This window comes from Mesoplodon bidens, assembly GCF_964165515.1.
Source record: "Mesoplodon bidens genome assembly, chromosome: 1".
NCBI classification, from domain to species: domain Eukaryota; kingdom Metazoa; phylum Chordata; class Mammalia; order Artiodactyla; family Ziphiidae; genus Mesoplodon; species Mesoplodon bidens.
Window position 1 is genome coordinate 189,883,170 of NC_138176.1, and position 18,945 is coordinate 189,902,114.

At 38.2% G+C, this 18,945-nt stretch overlaps 1 protein-coding gene across 1 annotated transcript in view; it reads left to right on the plus strand.

Moving 5' to 3' along the window:
• The window catches only part of LOC308630019 (COP9 signalosome complex subunit 4-like), a gene marked incomplete at its 5' end in the record, with an annotated part of 33,681 nt that extends 20,081 nt beyond the window's left edge, over positions 1–13,600 (plus strand). Inside the window, 4 exons of the mRNA XM_081258416.1 lie at positions 922–1,222; positions 5,723–5,838; positions 8,005–8,089; positions 13,080–13,600. Coding sequence (XP_081114542.1) covers positions 922–1,222; positions 5,723–5,838; positions 8,005–8,089; positions 13,080–13,213 — 636 coding nt within the window. The 3' untranslated portion in view covers positions 13,214–13,600. The remainder of the gene's footprint in view (positions 1–921; positions 1,223–5,722; positions 5,839–8,004; positions 8,090–13,079) is intronic.
• Positions 13,601–18,945: the final 5,345 nt, after the last annotated feature.

Genomic DNA, 18,945 nt, shown 5'->3' on the forward strand with positions numbered 1-18,945 from the left:
ATTGAAAATATTTGGGGAAAAAAAATTCTAGGAAGTCCCAAAAGGAAAACTTGAATTTGCCATGTGCCAGCAATGATTTACATAGCATTTACATAGATAGATCATGTCTAGGTATTATACATAATCTAGAGATGATCTAAAGTATAGGGGAGGATGTATGAAGGTAATGCAAATACAACATCACTTTACATAAGTGACTTTTGCACCTGCAGATTTTGGTATTTATTGGGGGGGGTGGTCTTGGAACCAATCCCCATTGGATACTGAGGGAATGATTGTATATCATAGTCTTCACAAATGAATATACAGTTGATCCTCATTATTCACAGATTCCACATTAGTGACTTTGCCTACTTCCTAAAATTTGTCACCCCCAAATCAGTACTCCAAGTACGATGCTTTCACAGTCATTTGCAGACATGTGCAGAGCAGCAAAAAATTTGAGTCCCCCTGTTTATGTTTCTAGCTGGGATCGAACAAGGCAATGCTCTACCTTGTTTCAGCTCTCATACTATAAACAAGTGTCGTATTTGTGGTCTATTTAATACCACATTCTCCACATTTTCATGCATTTTGTTGTTGGTTTTGCTGTCTAAAATGGCCCCTAGCATAGTGCTGAAGTACTATGTTGTGTACTTAAGTGTGGGAAGTCTGTGATGTGCCTTTTGGAGAAACTACGTGTGTTAATTTAGGTAAGCTTAATTCAGGCATGAGTCATAGTGTAAACCATGAATTCAATGTTACTGAATCAACAACATGTATTGAATGTGGTGCCTTTAAACAGAAATACACAAAACAAGGTTACATATTGACCAGCTGACAAAAATGTTGTGACCAGAGGCTCATGGAACCTAACCCCATATATCCCCTAGGAGCAGGAGTTGAGTATTCACTAATACACTGTTGGCAGCAAATTTATAGAACATAGCTACCAGAAATAATGAGAATAAACCTGCATATTTTAGTAGGCAAATATGGGGTCATAAAAATGATTGCTTTTCATTGAAAAAACAGATTGTGAGAATATGTGATGCTCATTTGTTCCCCTTAGGACAGCAGCGTTCTCGGATGCTTGCTACTCTTTTTAAGGATGAAAGGTGCCAGCAACTTGCTGCTTATGGAATCCTCGAGAAAATGTACCTAGATAGGATCATCAGAGGAAATCAACTTCAAGAATTTGCTGCCATGCTGATGCCTCACCAGAAAGCAACTACAGCTGATGGTAATGATTACTTCTTATAAGTATGTGGTAGTAAATATTGAGGTCACATTATTAGAACATATGTTAAATTTGAAGCATCTTGATATCTTTCTGTAATATTTTTATGTAACACTTGGTAAAAGAAGGAGTATTGACTGAAGATGAATATTATACACAGATACGAGTCTGAAGTATAAGAGTAGCTCTATTGGAAAGCATTTCGTGGAATAAAGCATTTTTTTGAAACTGTAAGAGCAGAAGAATTATAGGCTAGGCTTATAGCGCCTGGTTTTTTTAAGACTCAAACCATTTGATAAGTACCTTAATCTTAAACATCAATTTGTAACAGAGCATAATTATCCAGTCCTATTTTAGACAGAGCAAAATTTGGCACAATAGCTTGCCCAAGGTTACTGAGGGGAAAGTGTTTCCAATAAGAATAGAACTTGGTGTCATGTTTCCTAGTATTTGCTTAAGTCAGACTGCCTTTGCTGGGAAAGAATTTTGTAATAGATGCTTGTTCGTAACATCAATTATTTTACGTATGTTTATCTACAGAGGTTTTAAAGTAGCTTATAACAGTAACACACATGATAATAAAAATATAGATGTAGGCCACCAGAAACATGGAAAAGGTCAAGACAAACATGCAGATCTGTCAGACTCATCGCCTTGGATTCACTGTCATCCCATATTGAAGAGAATCTAACTGTAAAGAATTATTTATGTCAGATTTGGCTGAAAGGTATATACCTCACCAGTCTTACTGCCCTGAGTTAAACCAGATCATTGAAGCAATTATATTGACCTATAGAATTTCTTTTATTTAATTGTACTTTAAGAAACAAATCAATTGATTATTATCTTTCTGTCTAAAGGAGATATTTATTCTATAGGATATTCTTTATGCAGATCCTCAGAAAAATTCCTTTTCAGCCTTAGGATTAGTTGTGATTCTCCAGAGCAATTGATTTTTTATCTTATTTAAACACTGTGAGTTGATAAACTGGTTGGTTTTCTTAATTTTTTAAAAAAATTATTTATTTATTTTTATTTTCTGCTGCTTTGTGTCTTTGTTGTGGCACGCAGGCTTTCTCTAGTTGCAGTGAGCCGGTGCTACTCTTCGTTGCGGTGCGGGTGTGCGGGCTTCTCATTGTGGTGGCTTCTCTTGTTGCGGGGCATGGGCTCTAGGCACATGGGCTTCAGTAGTTGTGGCAAGTGGGCTCAGTAGTTGTGGCTTGTGGGCTCTAGAGCGCAGGCTCAGTAGTTGTGGCTCACAGGCTCTAGAGCACAGGCTCACTAGTTGTGGCCCATGGGCTTAGTTGCTCCGTGGCATGTGGGATCTTTCCGGACCAGGGCTCGAACCCGTGTCCCCTGCATTGGTGGGCGGATTCTTAACCACTGCGCCACCAGAGAAGTCCCGGCTTTCTTAATTTGATGGGCTGCTAGAAAGTTTAAAAAATTAAACTTGTAGCCCACCTGTAGTGTGTGTGTTTTGATTGTTTTTATTCTTTTTCTTTTTAACTTTTAAATTTTCTTGTCTTCTGTGTATTCTGAGCAGCTTTAAATAAATTCTTTTGCAAGAAGATGTCTGACAAACAAAAGCTAGATAAAGATGAAAGAGTTTCCAGAATTGACGTAGTTGAGCTTCACATTTGACTTTGAGCTTTCTGGCCATGAAAAAAAAAAAAGATAACATCAGATAATTCTTTTCTCAAATGAGGGCTACTCATTAGGATCTCGGAGAATGCAAATGATTTTCAAATTTCTCATAGGAGACTATGTATCAATATATAGGACAGGCATTTTGTCTTCTTCCTCTTTCATTTTAGACTTTATTGCCTTCCTTATTTATCTTTCTTGGACATCTTTGTTTATTGTCATTACAACCCTAGGCTAGCAATCTTGAGACATAGCTTTGTTGTTATTACAATTCAGTGGTTTCAGTATATTCTGAGTTTTACAATGTAACAACTAGTCTACTTTCTGCTCTATAGATTTGCCTGTTCTGGACATTTCATATAAATGGAATCATACAATATATGATCTTTTGTGACTGGCTTCTTTCACTTAACATGATGTTTTCAAGGTTCATCCGTGTTGTAGTGTGCATCAGTACTTCATTCACTTTTATTGCCAAATAACATTCTGTTAACCACATTTTATTTCTTCATCAGTTAGTGGACATTTAGGTTATTTTCACTATTTGGCTATTAATAATACTGCTGTGAACATTCATGTATAAGTTTTTGTGTGGACATAAGCTTTTAATTGTCTTGGATGTATATCTAGGAGTGGAAGTACCGGGTCATGTGGTAACTCTATATTTAGTCTTTTGAGGAGCTGCCAGACTGTTTTCCAAAGTGGCTGCACCATTTTACATTCCTGCCAGCTGTGTGTGAGGGTTCCATTTTCTCCATATTTTCTCCCACACTTGTTATATTATCTGTCTTTTTGATTTAGTCATCCTAGTGGGTATGAAGTGTGGTATCTTATTGTGGTTTTGATTTGTATTTCCTTGGGGGCTAATGGTGTTAAGCACCTTTTCATATGCTTATTGGCCACTTTTAAATTGGGTTATTTGTGCTTTTATTATTGAATTGTAAGAATTCTTTATATATTCTAGATCTTATTATCAGATAAATGATTGGCAAATATTTTCTCCCATTCTGTGTGTTGTTTCTTCAGTTTGTTGATGGTATCTTTTGAAACACAAAAGTTATTAATTTTGATGAAGTCCAGTTTATGTTTTTTCTTTTGTGGCTTGTGCTTACAGTGTTGTATCTAAGAAACCATTGCCTAATCCAAGGTTATGAAAAGTTGTTCTATTTTCTTCTGTAAGTTTTATAATTGTAGCTCTTACATTTAGGTCTTTGATTCATTTTGAGTTAATCTTTGTATATGGTGTAAAGTAGGCGTCCAACTTAATTATTTTGCATGTGAATATTCAGTTGTCCCAGCACCATTTGTTGGAAAGACTCTTATTTCCCCACTGAATTGCCTTGGCATCTTTGTTGACAATCAGTTGACTGTAAATGTGAGTTTATTTCTGGACTCTAAATTCTATTCCATTATTCTGTATGCCTGTCCTCGTGCCAGTACCACACTGTCTTGGTTGCTCTATCTTTGTAGTAAGTTTTTTTTTTTTAAGTTTTAAGTTTTGGCTGTGTTGGGTCTTCGTTGCTGCACGCGGACTTTCTCTTGTTGCCGTGAACGGGGGCTACTCTTCATTGTGGCATGCGGGCTTCTCATTGCGGTGGCTTCTCGTTGCAGAGCACGGGCTCTACGTGCACAGGCTTCAGTAGTTGCAGCACGCGGGCTTCAGTAGTTGCGGCATGTGGGCTCAGTAGTTGTGGCTTGCAGGCTGTAGAGCGCAGGCTCAGTAACTGTGGCACACAGACTTAGTTGCTGTGTGGCATGTGGGATCTTCCTGGCTCAGGGATCGAACCCACGTCCTCTGCATTGGCAGGCAGATTTTTAACCACTGTGCCACCAGAGAAGTCCCTTGTAGTAAGTTTTGAAATCAGAAAATTTGAGTCTTCCAGCTTTGTTCTTTTTCAAAGTTGTTTTGGCTTCTATGGGTCCTTTGAATTTCCATAAAGATTTTAAGATCAGCTTGTCAATTTCTGCAAAGAAGCAAGCTGGGATTGCACTGAATTTGTAGATCAATTTGGGGAGTACTGCCATCTTAGCAGTATTAAGTCTTACATATTTTCCTGTTTATTTAGGTCTTTATATTGGAAAGTTGCTAAAAAAGTAGATCTTAAAAGTTGTCACAAGAAAAAAAACTATAACTGTGTGAGGTGATGATGTTAATTAACTAAACTTCTAGTGGTAATCATTTCACAATATATACATATATCAACTCATTATGTTGTACACCTTAAATGAATACAATGTTATATGTCAATTATATCTCAATAAAACTGGAAAGGAAAAAAAAAGAAGTGGGTGAGCCACATCTTCAGGATGGGGCGTGAGGTCCATAACTTTGTCAGGCCCTGTATTATCTTACTTAAGGGAGGATCCTATGCCTGATATCTCATGAAGGGATCCTGCCTTCCAAACATTTCTCATGTTTGCCTCAGAGTGAAGTGCTTGTGAAGTGCCCGGGGGAATAGAGATCTTTCCATTGAGCAGTCTTTTTTGACTTATCAAGCTTACAAACAGCATGATTGTTTGCATGATTGTTTTGCTGCTGCTTGCTAATAAAAGTATGTGCTTATAGTAAGAAAAGTTAGTGAAGTTGATAGCTAGTCCAAGGAAGCAAAACCCCAAACCCAGAGGATTAAATCTGTCCAGCTAGTTAATAAATACTTGCCAATCATTTTCTAAATGTTAGTTATATTTAACTGCATGTTATTCAAAATGTATCAAGGGATTTTGGTTACTTTTAAAATTTTGATAGGAATAAAGGCAATGATTATGAGTTAGTACATGCCTAGAAAATTTTTAACAAGATGCATCTTTTAAGAGTGTAAAACTAGTTTCAAAATTATAACATTCTTGTTTATATTTAAGGTTCTAGCATCTTGGACAGAGCTGTTATTGAACACAATTTATTGTCTGCAAGCAAATTATATAATAATATTACCTTTGAGGAACTTGGAGCCCTTTTAGAGATTCCTGCAGCTAAGGTATTTTCTTATTTCCAATACATAAAAGGAAGTTTAGAGACTAAATTATTGACATAAAGAGAAAATAAAATATATACAGTTGGACCTCCATATCTGCGGATACAAAATTTGTGGATATTTTGGAGGAATATTTTGGAGGGCCAACTGTATTCATTGTAGTACTACATTTTATATAAGGGTCTTGAGCATCCGTGGACTTGGGTATTCATGGGGGCTACTGTAACCAATCCCCCATGGATACTGAGAGATGACTGTAATTGATAAATATTGGCAGTTGCAACAAAAATATACATTAAAAGCCTAAGGTAAATGGAAATAAATTATTTGAATGTCAAAATAGTACTGTAATGGAATTGTCTTTGATTTTTTTTTTAAGTTGTATTTTATGGTAAAGTAACCTAGAATGGAAATCTTAAAGGGGTTCCAGGTTATGATACCCATTTTGTAAGAATAGCTTTGTTTAGTATCTGTTTAAATCCACTTCATAGTGGTTTCTGATTTTTAACTAACATTTGATCTATGCCTTAATTGTTTTTTCTGCCCTAGATTGACTCATAGTTTAAAAAGTTCATCTCTTTGAGAGAATGACTATGGTAATACTCTAGGCTATTCTATTGTAACTTCTGTGCTCGATTTAACTTAAGAAGTTGACTGAGTTATTAGGGAGTTAATTTTATTCTTAGTCATGATAACATTTGGTTGTCTATGTATAGATTCCAAAAAAGTACTGGTTGTATTTAGAGAGTATTTCAGGTAACATCTATAAAACATTCTCTTAATTTTAAATAACAGTAAAAGCAAGCAATCAACCTTACTTTTACCTAACTTGTAGAACTTTTTTTTTAACATCTTTATTGAAATATAATTGCTTTATATTGTTGTGTTAGATTTTGCTGTATAACAAAGTGAATCAGCTATATGTATACATATATCCCCATATCCCCTCCCTATTTTACCCTCTAAGTGGTCACGAAGCACCGAGCTGATCTACCTAAGCTGATCTCCCTATGCTATGCGGCTGCTTCCCACTAGCTATTTTACATTTGGTAGTGTGTATATGTCAATGCCACTCTCTCACTTCATCCCAGCTTACCCTTCCCCCTCCCTGTGTCCTCAAGTCCATTCTCCACGTCTGCGTCATTATTCCTGTCCTGCCCCTAGGTTCTTCACAACAATATTTTTTTAAGATTTCATATATATGTGTTAGCATATGGTATTTGTTTTTCTTTTTCTGACTTACTTCACTCTGTATGACAGACTCTAGGTCCATCCATCTCACTACAAAACTTGTAGAGCTTAGAGTCACGTAGTTATGGTCACATCCCCTTTTATCTGTTAGTGAAATTGTAATTTAGTATTTTCTAATACAATTCCTTTATGTATACACATTCAACACACAGTAAAGGAAGTGGAACAATTTCGGAACCAAGGCTTCAGTTACCATTAAAAGATGCTTCCTTTTTAGGCTTTGAGGTATGATCCCTTGCTGAGACTAAGGGAAGTGAATATATTTTTAACAATAAATGCTAGTCACAGTCTGTTCAAGAGTGATTTAGGGTTGATTGTGAAGATGGTCAGAGTTACTAAAACGACTGTCACAACCCAGTTTGCTAAACAGACAGTAAACATGAAGTATTTCTTTAGGAATTAGGTAGAGAACCTTTTGCTCCCCTTTAATGGTCTTTTAAATCCTTTCGTTTCCCTTTTAAATTTGAACGTTATTCCTCCTTTCAATATTTTCTTCAAAAATATTACTGTCTTAGAGAGTTTTGGGGGTGATAAATACTGTGAAAACTGAAATGAAATAAAATAAGAAAAGCTAGGGATTTTTTTGAGATGTGGATCCCAGTGAGAGGAAAAATTGTTAGTTTGATTTTGAGCAGAGAGAAAAATTGGTTAGAAGGCTAGATTCTTGCTTAAAATCTTACAACAAGAAAAACAGATCCCAATTAACTTAAAATAATGGATTGTACCCAGAAAGAATTGGGGGGATATAACAGACAGATTTACAAGGTTTACTCTTGTAATGAATGGCAGATGAACACATAGGTAAAGCTTAGTGATGGGGAGCTAAACCAAGAGCTTTCAGTTCTCTTGGTGAGAATATGTGAAGAAATAGAAATGATAATTAAAGTGTCTTAAGAATTTATTGTTTTTTTTAAACAGGCAGAAAAGATAGCATCGCAAATGATAACAGAAGGACGTATGAATGGATTTATTGATCAGATTGATGGAATAGTTCATTTTGAAAGTAAGAAGTTTTTCTTGTTTATATCATAATGAAATGGCAGTGAAGTGTTGTACATTTGTGATTAAAACATGTTGAGCGATTTCCTTTGACCCAGAATCTTCCTATGGAATGAGCTTATTTCCCAAAGTAATAATTTAAAATAATTTTTATGAACTTATATTCATGAATCTGATTAATGCAGCATTTTCTATGCCGTGGAAAAATTTGAAACTGGAATTGTTATATTAGTTGACTCATGAATTACTCACCAAACATTTATTGACCACATACCGTGTATTGGGCATGTAGAAAAGACAGTTGCATATCCTGTTCAGCAGCTCACTAAACTGATGAAGGCAGACAGGTAAGTAGATCTCTTGTCTTTCTCATTGTCTAATACCTCCTCAGCCCTCTTCCCACCTCATTTATGCCCTGGACCTTACCCAGAACCATTCCACTTGTACACTTTTAATTTGAAGTATCCCACTCTGACCATGACCTTTTCCCAGCCTTTCTAGTGGTCTTTCTCAGGTACTTCAACCTCACCTCTTCCTTGACTGCATTGGAGCCTCTGGTCTATTGACTTTCACTTTCTTTCAGTCATCTCAGCCCTTTTTTTTTTTTTTTTTTTGTGGGACGTGGGCCTCTCACTGTCGTGGCCTCTCCCGATGCGGAGCACTGGCTCCGGATGCGCAGGCTCAGCGGCCATGGCTCACGGGCCCAGCCGCTCCGCGGCATGTGGGATCTTCCCGGACCGAGGCACAAACCCGTGTCCCCTGCATGGGCAGGCAGACTCTCAACCACTGCACCACCAGGGAAGCCCAGCTCAGCCCCTTTTTAACCTTTACTGTTCTTCCTATCCAGCTTAGATTTCATGATTCATCGTGAATCATGAAATCAGGATTTCAATCATTTTCATGATTCAGTTACTTCTTTTACAGATGCCCCAGAACACTTGCCAGCGAACTTTCTGTTCCTGCTGTCCTGCAAAACTTCACCTTGAATGAACCCATTCTCCATCTTTCCCATGCCTGTACTTGAGTAACTAACTAACGTTGCTGGAGAAGAGTCACAGCACCAGACAGATTGATACCACTGCAAAATTCAAGGTCCTGGATTCTCGATGCTGCCCGGGATTCTTGATACATTTCTCTAGTCCACTTTTTCCGTACTCTGCAATGACGATTTCAAATTTCATTTTCCTAAACCTCTGACTTTTCTCCTCCTTCACTCTCTGTTCAATATAGATCTCATTCTGTCTTTTTCTTCTTTCGTGTTATATGGGAGATGGTTTCCATCTCTCTCGCCAGTTCTTCCTCTTGCACTTTGGATCCCTTCTCTGAACTCTGCCACTCCCTGCTCCAAAAAAGAAATCTTTTTTAGGAACCTGAGCTTAGCAATTATTTGTCTATTTTCATCCTGTTTTTCTCTGTTGGCTTCTTTTTATCGATATTTAAACATGGTCAGGTCTCTTCCGGTTTAACAAAAATCCTTTTATCTTTCAGGGATAGGGAGGGTGGGAGGGAGACGCAAAAGGGAGGGGATATGGAAACATATGTATATGTATAACTGATTAAATTTGTTATAAAGCAAAAAAAAAAAAAATTTAAATATTGGGGTTGCTTGGGACATACTCCTCGGCCTTTTTCTCCTCACTCTACTGTTACCCTAGGTAATCTCACCTATTCCCATTGATTCAGTTACCATCTCTATGCAGACAGCGCTTAGACTTCTAGTGTAAATCTCCCTTCTGAGTCCCAGGTTCAGCGGCTCTAATTGACTAATAGGTGTTTCCCACCTGATTGCTTCGTGGACTTCTCAGAATGAATATACCCAAAACTGAATTCACTGTCTCCTCCACTGCCTGCCTCCCAAAACAGCCAGCCAGCCAGTCAGAAACTACACTGTTCACTTTCTCCAGCATTCCTTATCCTTGACCCCTTCTCTTCTTCACTGCCCAGAATCCTTCGAATTTTACCTCATAGTGTATCTGGAATCCATGTACTTTTCTTCATTTCTTACTGTCACCAGCCTGTTCTGAACCCCCAAAACCCCTTCTGGGCTTAAGAAATAGCCTTTTAGCTTTTCTTCTCACATCTACAATAGCTCCTTTCTAGTCCAGTTGCCCTAGTAGAGCCAGAGGGATTGTGATCTTTTAAAAATGCGAACAAACAGAAAAAAGAAATAAAAAACAAATTATTAAATGTTACTTTCTTCCTTGACATGCTGATGAATGGCTTCCCCACTGCTTGTAGACTAAGATTCTACAAAGTCTCCAAAAGGTCCTACGTGATCCTTTATGGTTTTCCCTTTCCAATCCAGCTCACAGGACTTTTTGTTTTTTCCAGCATTGTAAATTCTTTCCCACTTTAAACATTCCAAAATAGTCATCCCTCTCCACAAGCAGCCTCTCCAGCCATCTTCTATTTGTCCCCATGTCTTAGTTTGAACAATGTTAATCAATAATGATTTTCCTGACTTCCCAGGTTACGTATGGCTTTAAGTTATACATTCTTGTCACCCTGAATTTCTGAATTTGTCTAAATGTCTGTTTCTGTTAACCAAGCTCAGCTTCCTAGTGATAGATATTAAGTGTCTCTTGTTCTCCATGGTATATCCAACATCTTTTCCAGTGCCCTGCACATTGTAAGTGGGAAATAAATAATTATTGAATGAGCAAACACAATGTATGATGAAGAGTATAGCAGAGGCATCACCAAGTAAACACAGTTTAAATTAACATATACCAACTTGATAGAATATGGGATATTTTACTTTCTAATTTTCTTAGATTTAAAAACTACAATGGTAAATCTGCTCATAATGAGAAATAAAACATTACAAGGATGAATAAAGGAAGAGTCCGTAATGTCTTTCCACTTTCACCTGCATTCCTCTGATCCCAGCTGCCTGGCATAACTAATGTCAGTCTAAAGTCTCGTGTGCCTTTCTACATGTTTATATAGATAAGTAAAAACATGTAGGGATTTTTTAAAGTGGCATTATACTTTAATGTACATAGTGTTCTATGAAGTGTTTTTTGTTTGTTTTTGTTTGTTTGTTTGTTTGTTTGGGGTTTTTTTTGGCCACACTGCTTGACACGTGGAACTTCCCCGAGCAGTGATCTAGCCCATGCCCCCTGCAGTGGAAGCTCAGAGTCTTAGCCACTGGACCACCAGGGAAGTCCCAAAGTGGTTTTGCTTTTTTTTAAGTTAATGTACCGTGAATATATTTGTGAGTCACTAGATATAAATCTCATTTATTTGTTTTAATAGCTGCATAATATTTCGTGGAGTTCAACTATTCACCTGTTGATGGACATTCAGGCGGTTTCCTTGTGCGTACCTTTATATACTGGGACACTTAGTTCTATAGAACAGAGTCTCAGAAGTTGGATACTTTGCATCAGAGGATATACATGTTTTGATTCTTAATAGCTACTGCCAGTTTGTTTTCCAGAAAGGTGTAGCCATTTACACTTCCACCAGTATGAGAGAATGAATCTTTAAGAGTTGGATATTCTTCTTCTTTTTATCTTTTGCCAATTGTTGGGGGGAAAATACTATGTTATTGTTTTATTGTGCATTTCCTTGGCACTAGTGAAGTTGAATATCTTTCCATGTATTGGCCATTAGTATTTCCTTTTCTGTGAATTCATGTTAGTTTTTCTTGTCTATTTCCTTCCTTCCCCCTCCACACCTTTCCTATCTGTGTTACAGATATTTTTCTCTTTCTGTCGGTTGTGTTTCTGTAACGCAATGCATACCATAAACACATTTAAAAGCTCTTTTGTAGCCAAATATGTCCATTTTTAATTTTATGGCTTTTGTGTTTTCTGTATTGATTAAGAAAGTCTCCCTCCCACCTAGAGGGGTGGGATAGGGAGGGTGGGAGGGAGACGCAAGAGGGAGGGGATATGGGGATATATGTATATGTATAGCTGATTCACTTTGTTATAAAGCAGAAACTAACACACCATTGTAAAGCAATTATACTCCAATAAAGATGTTAAAATAAAAAAGAAAGTCTCCCTCATTTTGGGATAAAATTAATATTTTCCTAAAATGTCTTCTAATATTTTATTTATTGTTTTATATTTAGAAATTCAATCGGTCTGCAGTTCATTTTTGTGAATAATTTTAAGGCATGGTGTAGTTGTTTTTTTTTTAAAGATGGATTGCCAATTATGCAAATATCTTTTATTAAATAAAACATGCTTTCTGATCTTTGGCGTATATTAGGTTCCACATATATGTTCGGATCTATTTCTGTTCTGTACTCTCTTTGGTTCCATTGATCTGTAACAATATTAGGTAATAAATTTATAGTAAATTTTACTGTTAGTAAAGCAATACCTATTCCTCCACTACTATTTTTTAATTGAGTTGAAATTCACATAACATGAAATTAATCATTTAAAAGCGAAAAATTCAGTAACATTTAGTATGTTTACAGTGTTATGCAACCACCACCTCTACCTATTTCCAGAACATTTTCATCTTCCCAAAAGGAAATCCCATGCCCCTTAAGCAATTACTCCTCATACCTGTCTCCCCAACCCCTGGCAACCAATTTCTATTCTGTCTCTATGGATTTACCTGTTCTGGATATTTGATATGAATGAAACCCTACAATATGTGACCTTTTAGCTTCTTTCACTGAACGTAGTGTTTTCAAGTTTCACTTTCTCCAGTGGGTGGCAGTGTCTTACGAAGCAGTAGACATTGGTGAGGGAACAGGTGGCCTCAGTGAAGTTGTCTGTCTGACTGCTGCAGTTGAGGTGGTTTGGTTTTATTTTGTGTTTTTTTGTTTTGTTTTGTTTTGTTTATACTTTGTGCCAGTGATTGGGGTACTTTTCTTAACTATTTCTTAATTAGCTTAATTTCATTAACTAAGATTTTTGGAGTAAACTTTTAAAAATCAATGTTACTGTATTTATCTTCTAACTCAACATTCACTGTGGTTGCAAAGGAGTAATTTCAACTTTGTACATTATTCCTTTTTTCTTTAGCACGAGAAGCCCTGCCAACGTGGGACAAACAGATCCAATCGCTTTGTTTCCAAGTGAATAACCTTTTGGAGAAAATCAGTCAGACAGCACCAGAATGGACAGCACAAGCCATGGAAGCCCAGATGGCTCAGTGAATCCTTGCAGACCTTCTGTGCACATTACATCTTTTTCCATGTTGTACAGATTAATTTCACTATCTCTCAAAAGCATTTGCATCATGACCTTACATATTTCCATCCCTTTTATGCTGGATTCAATTTAAAGAAGACATTATTAGAACAGGAAGTACAAGCATTTAAAAATATGTAGTTCCCATTTATTCAGGGTCTCTGTATCAGGCTAAGTCAGATGTTTTGAAAGCTTTTTCTTTAAACAGAGTAGGTGAAGTATCTGTGGCTAAAACGTTTGGGATTTGTGATAACTTTGTAGTTATGTAAAACTTAAGTGCTTGGTGCCTCTCCACATGTGGTTATCTAATAAATGGAGAAGTGAGCCAAATAAAAGTAGTACTTTGTTTTTAATTAGTGAACAGTGTTTTGTTCCTTTTTCCTTTCAATTAAGCAGACAATTATTTATACCATATGCAAGAAATGCAAAGATAAGCCAAAAAGCCTGTTCTCCAGGCATTCACAGAGTCACAGAGCTAAGAGTCAATATATGAAATACTTGTAGTTGTACTAAGTACTAGAGTACACAGGCAGGAGCTTTTCATTTAGCAGAGAGAGATCAGGGAAGACTCCTCAGGATTATTTCAGCCTTGCTTTACAGTGAAAATGGGGAAGAACTTTTAAAAAGGAGTTTGGGGGCTTCCTTGGTGGCTCAGTGGTTGAGAGACTGTCTGCCGAAGCAGGAGATGTGGGTTCATGCCCTGGTCCGGGAGGATCCCACATGCCGCGGAGCCACTGGGCCCGTGAGCCATGGCCGCTGAGCCTGCGCGTCCGGAGCCTCTGCTCCACAATGGGAGAGGCCATAACAGTGAGTGGCCCATGTACCGCAAAATAATAAATAAATAAAAATAAAAAAGTTTGTAGGCAATTACCAGTTTCAGCTCCAGCATATCAGGCGCTGAAGTCATCACTCCATCCTCACAGCAAGACACATGCCACAACATGCAAGGACAGATGGATAATGTAAGCAGACAGATTGACATTTCAGAACTATAAAAGTTTAAAAAATATAGTTGATATGCTAAGAGAGGATGGAGAAAATGGAATCATAAGAAAAAGGCTGAACAGGTGGGAAAATCAATGCCTTTTCTTAGATCCGAAGGAGAATTGAGGTCATAGGGCAAACCACCACTCCCAAACTGGAGAAACAGCCAGATAGAATCACATTAGAGATCAGCTTACCAGGAGCAGAGCTGCTTGGGCCAGTAACTGATATGAACAGTGAAATGGTAACTTTGACAAGTTACTGGATGCTAACTGGCTTGACAGTTAAAATCCCCACTCATGGGCTTCCCTGGTGGCGCAGTGGTTGAGAGCCCGCCTGCCAATGCAGAGGACACGGGTTCATGCCCCGGTCTGGGAGGATCCCACATGCCGCGGAGCAGCTAGGCCCGTGAGCCATGGCTGCTGAGCCTGCACGTCCGGAGCCTGTGCTCTGCAACGGGAGAGGCCGCAACAGTGAGAGGCCCGCGAACCACAAAACAAAACAGAACAAAACAAAAACCCCACTCTTAGGAGAACCTCCACACTTTATAGGATTTATCCCCAGGAACCCCACCAAGTTCTCATGATTAAGATCAGGGATCCCCTTGTGTTTCCGGGGAGGAGAAGGTAACTATTTTGAAATACACCCATATCATTTTCCATGACAAAGGCCTGCCCTCTGAAGGAAATTACTCTACCAGAGCCTTATCTCACCTGGGGATAAGCAAGTTAGACAATTTCAGCCCCCTTTAGCCTCCTTATATCATGGGAGAAGAGAAAAAAATGTCTAAGAAATACTTCTGAAGGTCACAGCCCAGGGACCCAGGCCAAATAAAAGACAGAGATATAAGATTATTGAATGCTTCCGAAATACCCTTCCACCATGATAACAGAGTTCCAGTGTAGTATCTGTGGAGTATGACTTAGAGCTCCAAGACAGACTCTTCAACAAAGAATTCTTAGGGAAAAAACACAACAGGGAAGAAGACAAAACAACAAGGAAAATAGAGGAAACAAGCCTCTGCCACTTAGAGCTACAGAAAACGTTAAGTACTGCCTAGCTCCTATCTAGATTCACATAAAACCTTATACTAAAAGCCTAATTGCCTCAGTTCCTCTTTCCTGATACATCATGTCTGGCCTCCAACCAAACAATTACAAAGGATGATAAATGGCAAGAAAAAGCACAATTTGAAGAGACAAATCAAGCATGAGAACCAGACTCAGATATGGCAGGGATGTTGAAATTCTCCGAACAGAACAGAAATTTAAAACAGCGATGTTTAATTTGCTAAGGGCTCTCATGGAAAAAGTAGACAACATGCAAGGACAGATGGGTAATGTAAGCAGACAGATTGAAGTTTCAGAACTGTAAAATTTTAAAAAATATAGTTGATAGCTAAGAGGATGGAGAAAACGTAATCATAAACTGCTCAGTTAAAATCAGAGCGTCAACAATAGAGTGTCAAAATACATGTGGCAAAAACTGATAGAACTGCAAGGAGAAGTAGACAAGTCCACTACTATATTTGGAGACTTCAATACCCTCTATCAGCAATGGACAGATTCTGCAGGCAGAAAAGTAGTAAGGACATAGTTGAACTCAACAGCACCATCAATCAATTGGATCTAATTGTTATTTCTAAACCAGTACATCCAACAACAGCAGAGTACACTCAAGCTCACATAGAACATTCACCAAGGTAGACCACATCCTGGGCCATAAAACACACCTTAACAAGTTAAAAAGAATAGATATCCTAAAATGTATGCTTTCAGACCACAATGAAATGAAACTGAAAATCAATAACAGAAAGATACCTGGAAATTCCCTCAAAACTTGGAGATTAAACAACATACTTCGGGACTTCCCTGGTGGTCCAGTGGTAAAGAATCTGCCTTCCAATGCAGGGGACGTGGGTTTGATCCCTGGTCGGGGAACTAAGATCCCACATGCTGTGGGGCAGCTAAGCCCATGTGCCTCAACTAGACAGTCTGCATGCCACAAACTACAGAGCCCAAAAACCCTGGAGCCTGTGCACCACAACTTGAGAGATGCCTGTGAGCCACAGTGAAGAGCCCTCGTGCCGCAACGAAAGATCCTCCATACTGCAACGAAGATCCCACGTGCTGCAACTAAGACCTGACGCAGCCAATAAATAAATAAATAAATAAATAAATAAATAATAAACAACATACTTCTAAATAACACATGGATTAAAGAAGAAATCTCGGGCTTCCCTGGTGGCGCAGTGGTTGAGAGTCCGCCTGCCAATGCAGGGGACCTGGGTTCGTGCCCCGGTCCAGGAAGATCCCACATGCCGCTGAGCGGCTGGGCCCGTGAGCCATGGCTGCTGAGCCTGTGCGTCTGGAGCCTGTGCTCCACAACGGGAGAGGCCACATCAGTGAGAGACCAGCATACCGCAAAAAAAAAAAAAAAAAAAAAAAAAAAATCTCAAGAGAAATTTAAAAATATTTTGAACTAAATGAAAATGAAAATACAACTTATCAAAATTTGTGGGTTGCAATGAAAGCAGTGCATATCTTAGGAAAGCATAAAGATCTAAGATCAATAATTTAAGCTTCCACATTAGGAAACTAGAAAAAAAGCATATTAAATCCAAAGTAAGCAGAAGGGAAGAAATAATAAAAATTATAGTAGAGTGTAAATCAGTGAAAGTTGAAAACAGGAAGTTGATAAAGAAAATCAATGAAACCAAAGTCTGGTTCTTTGACAAGATCAATAGAATTGGTAACTCTAGCCAGAGTAAGATAAAAAGAGAAGGCAAATTACTAATATCAGGAATGAAGGGGGCCATCACTACAGATCCTATGAAGAATAGAAGGATAATTAAGGAATAATATGAACAACTCTGTGCTGACAGATTTGATAACCTAGATGAAATGGACCAATTTCTTTGAGAGACATAATTACCAAAAGCCTCACAAGAAGAAATAATCTAAATAGGCCTATATCTATTAAAATTTTTTAATCAATAATTAATAACCTTCCATGACAGAAAGCACCAGGCCCAGATGGGTTTACTGGTGAATTCTATGAAACATATAAGGAAGAAATCACACCAACTCTCTATAATCTCTTTCAGAAAATAGAAGCAGAGAACACTTCTTAATCCATTCTATGAGGCACACATCACCCTTCCAGCAAAAGCAGATAAAGACATTACAAGAAAGGAAAACTGCAGTCCAATATCTATAATGAAAATAGATGCAAAAATTCTTAACAAAATATTAGCGAATCAAATCCAGCAGTACAGAAAAAGAAATATAAACATCCTAAAAAAGAAAAAAAAGAGCTCTTCACCTATAAGGGACAGACAAAAAATAGGGTTAAATTTTCTCAATCTACTTTTTTAATTTTAATAAAGGCCTAATTTTAGAATCATTTTAGATTTACAGAAAAGTTGCAAAGATAGTACAGAGAGTTCCCAGATACCTTGCACCAGTTCCCTTATTGGTTAACATCTTACTGTGGTATGTTTGTGACCACGAACCAATGTTGATAGATTATTAATCAAAGCCTATCCTTTGGGCTTCCCTGGTGGCGCAGTGGTTGCGAGTCTGCCTGCCAATGCAGGGGACACGGGTTCTGTGCCCCGGTCTGGGAAGATCCCACATGTTGTGGAGCGGTTGGGCCCATGAGCCATGGCCGCTGAGCCTGCGCGTCCGGAGCCTGTGCTCCGCAATGGGAGAGGCCATGACAGTGAGAGGCCCGCGTACTGCACAAAGCCTATACTTTATTTAGATTCCTCAGTTTTTACCTAATGTTCCTTTGCTGTTCCAGGAACCCATCTAGATGGTGTATTACCTTTAGTCGTCATGTTTCCTTAGGCTCCTCTAAACTGCAATTGTTTCTCAAACATTCCTTGTTTTTGATCATCTTGACGGTTTTGAGGAGAATCTGCCTCAATTTTTTTTTTTTTTTTAAATTTAATTAATTAATTAATTATGTATCTATGTATGTATGTATGTATGTATGGCTGTGTTGGGTCTTTGTTTCTGTGCGAGGGCTTTCTCTAGTTGTGGCGAGCGGGGGCCACTCTTCATCGCGGTTCACAGGCCTCTCACTGTCGCGGCCTCTCTTGTTAAGGAGCGCAGGCTCAGTAGTTGTGGCTTACGGGCCTAGTTGCTCTGCGGCATGTGGGATCTTCCCAGACCAGGGCTCGAACCCGTGTCCCCTGCATTGGCAGGCAGATTCTCAACCACTGCGCCACCAGGGAAGCCCTCTGCCTCAATTTTTGTATTTTGTACAATGAGTCTCAATTTTTGTTTGTCTAATGTTTTTCTCATAGTTGGACTGGAGTTGTGGGGTTTTGAGAGGAAAACCCTAGAGGTAAGGTGCCAATCTCATCACATCATTTTAGGGGTACATGCTATCAACAGGACACCACTGATGATGTTAACGTTGATATTAACTGGCTGAGGTAGTTTTGTCAGGTTTTTCCACTGTGAAGTTAGTTTTTTCCCTCCTTTTCATACTATACATTTTGAAAGAAAGTTGCTATGCAAACCCACAATTAAGGGGTGGGGAATTATGCTCTATCTTCTTGGGGGAGGTGTACCTACATACATTATTTAAAATTCTGTATTTCTGGGAGATTTGTCTATTCTCCCTTCCTTGTTTGTTTTTAACATTTTTATTGGAGTATAATTGCTTTACAATGTTGTGTTAGTTTCTGCTGTATAACCAAGTA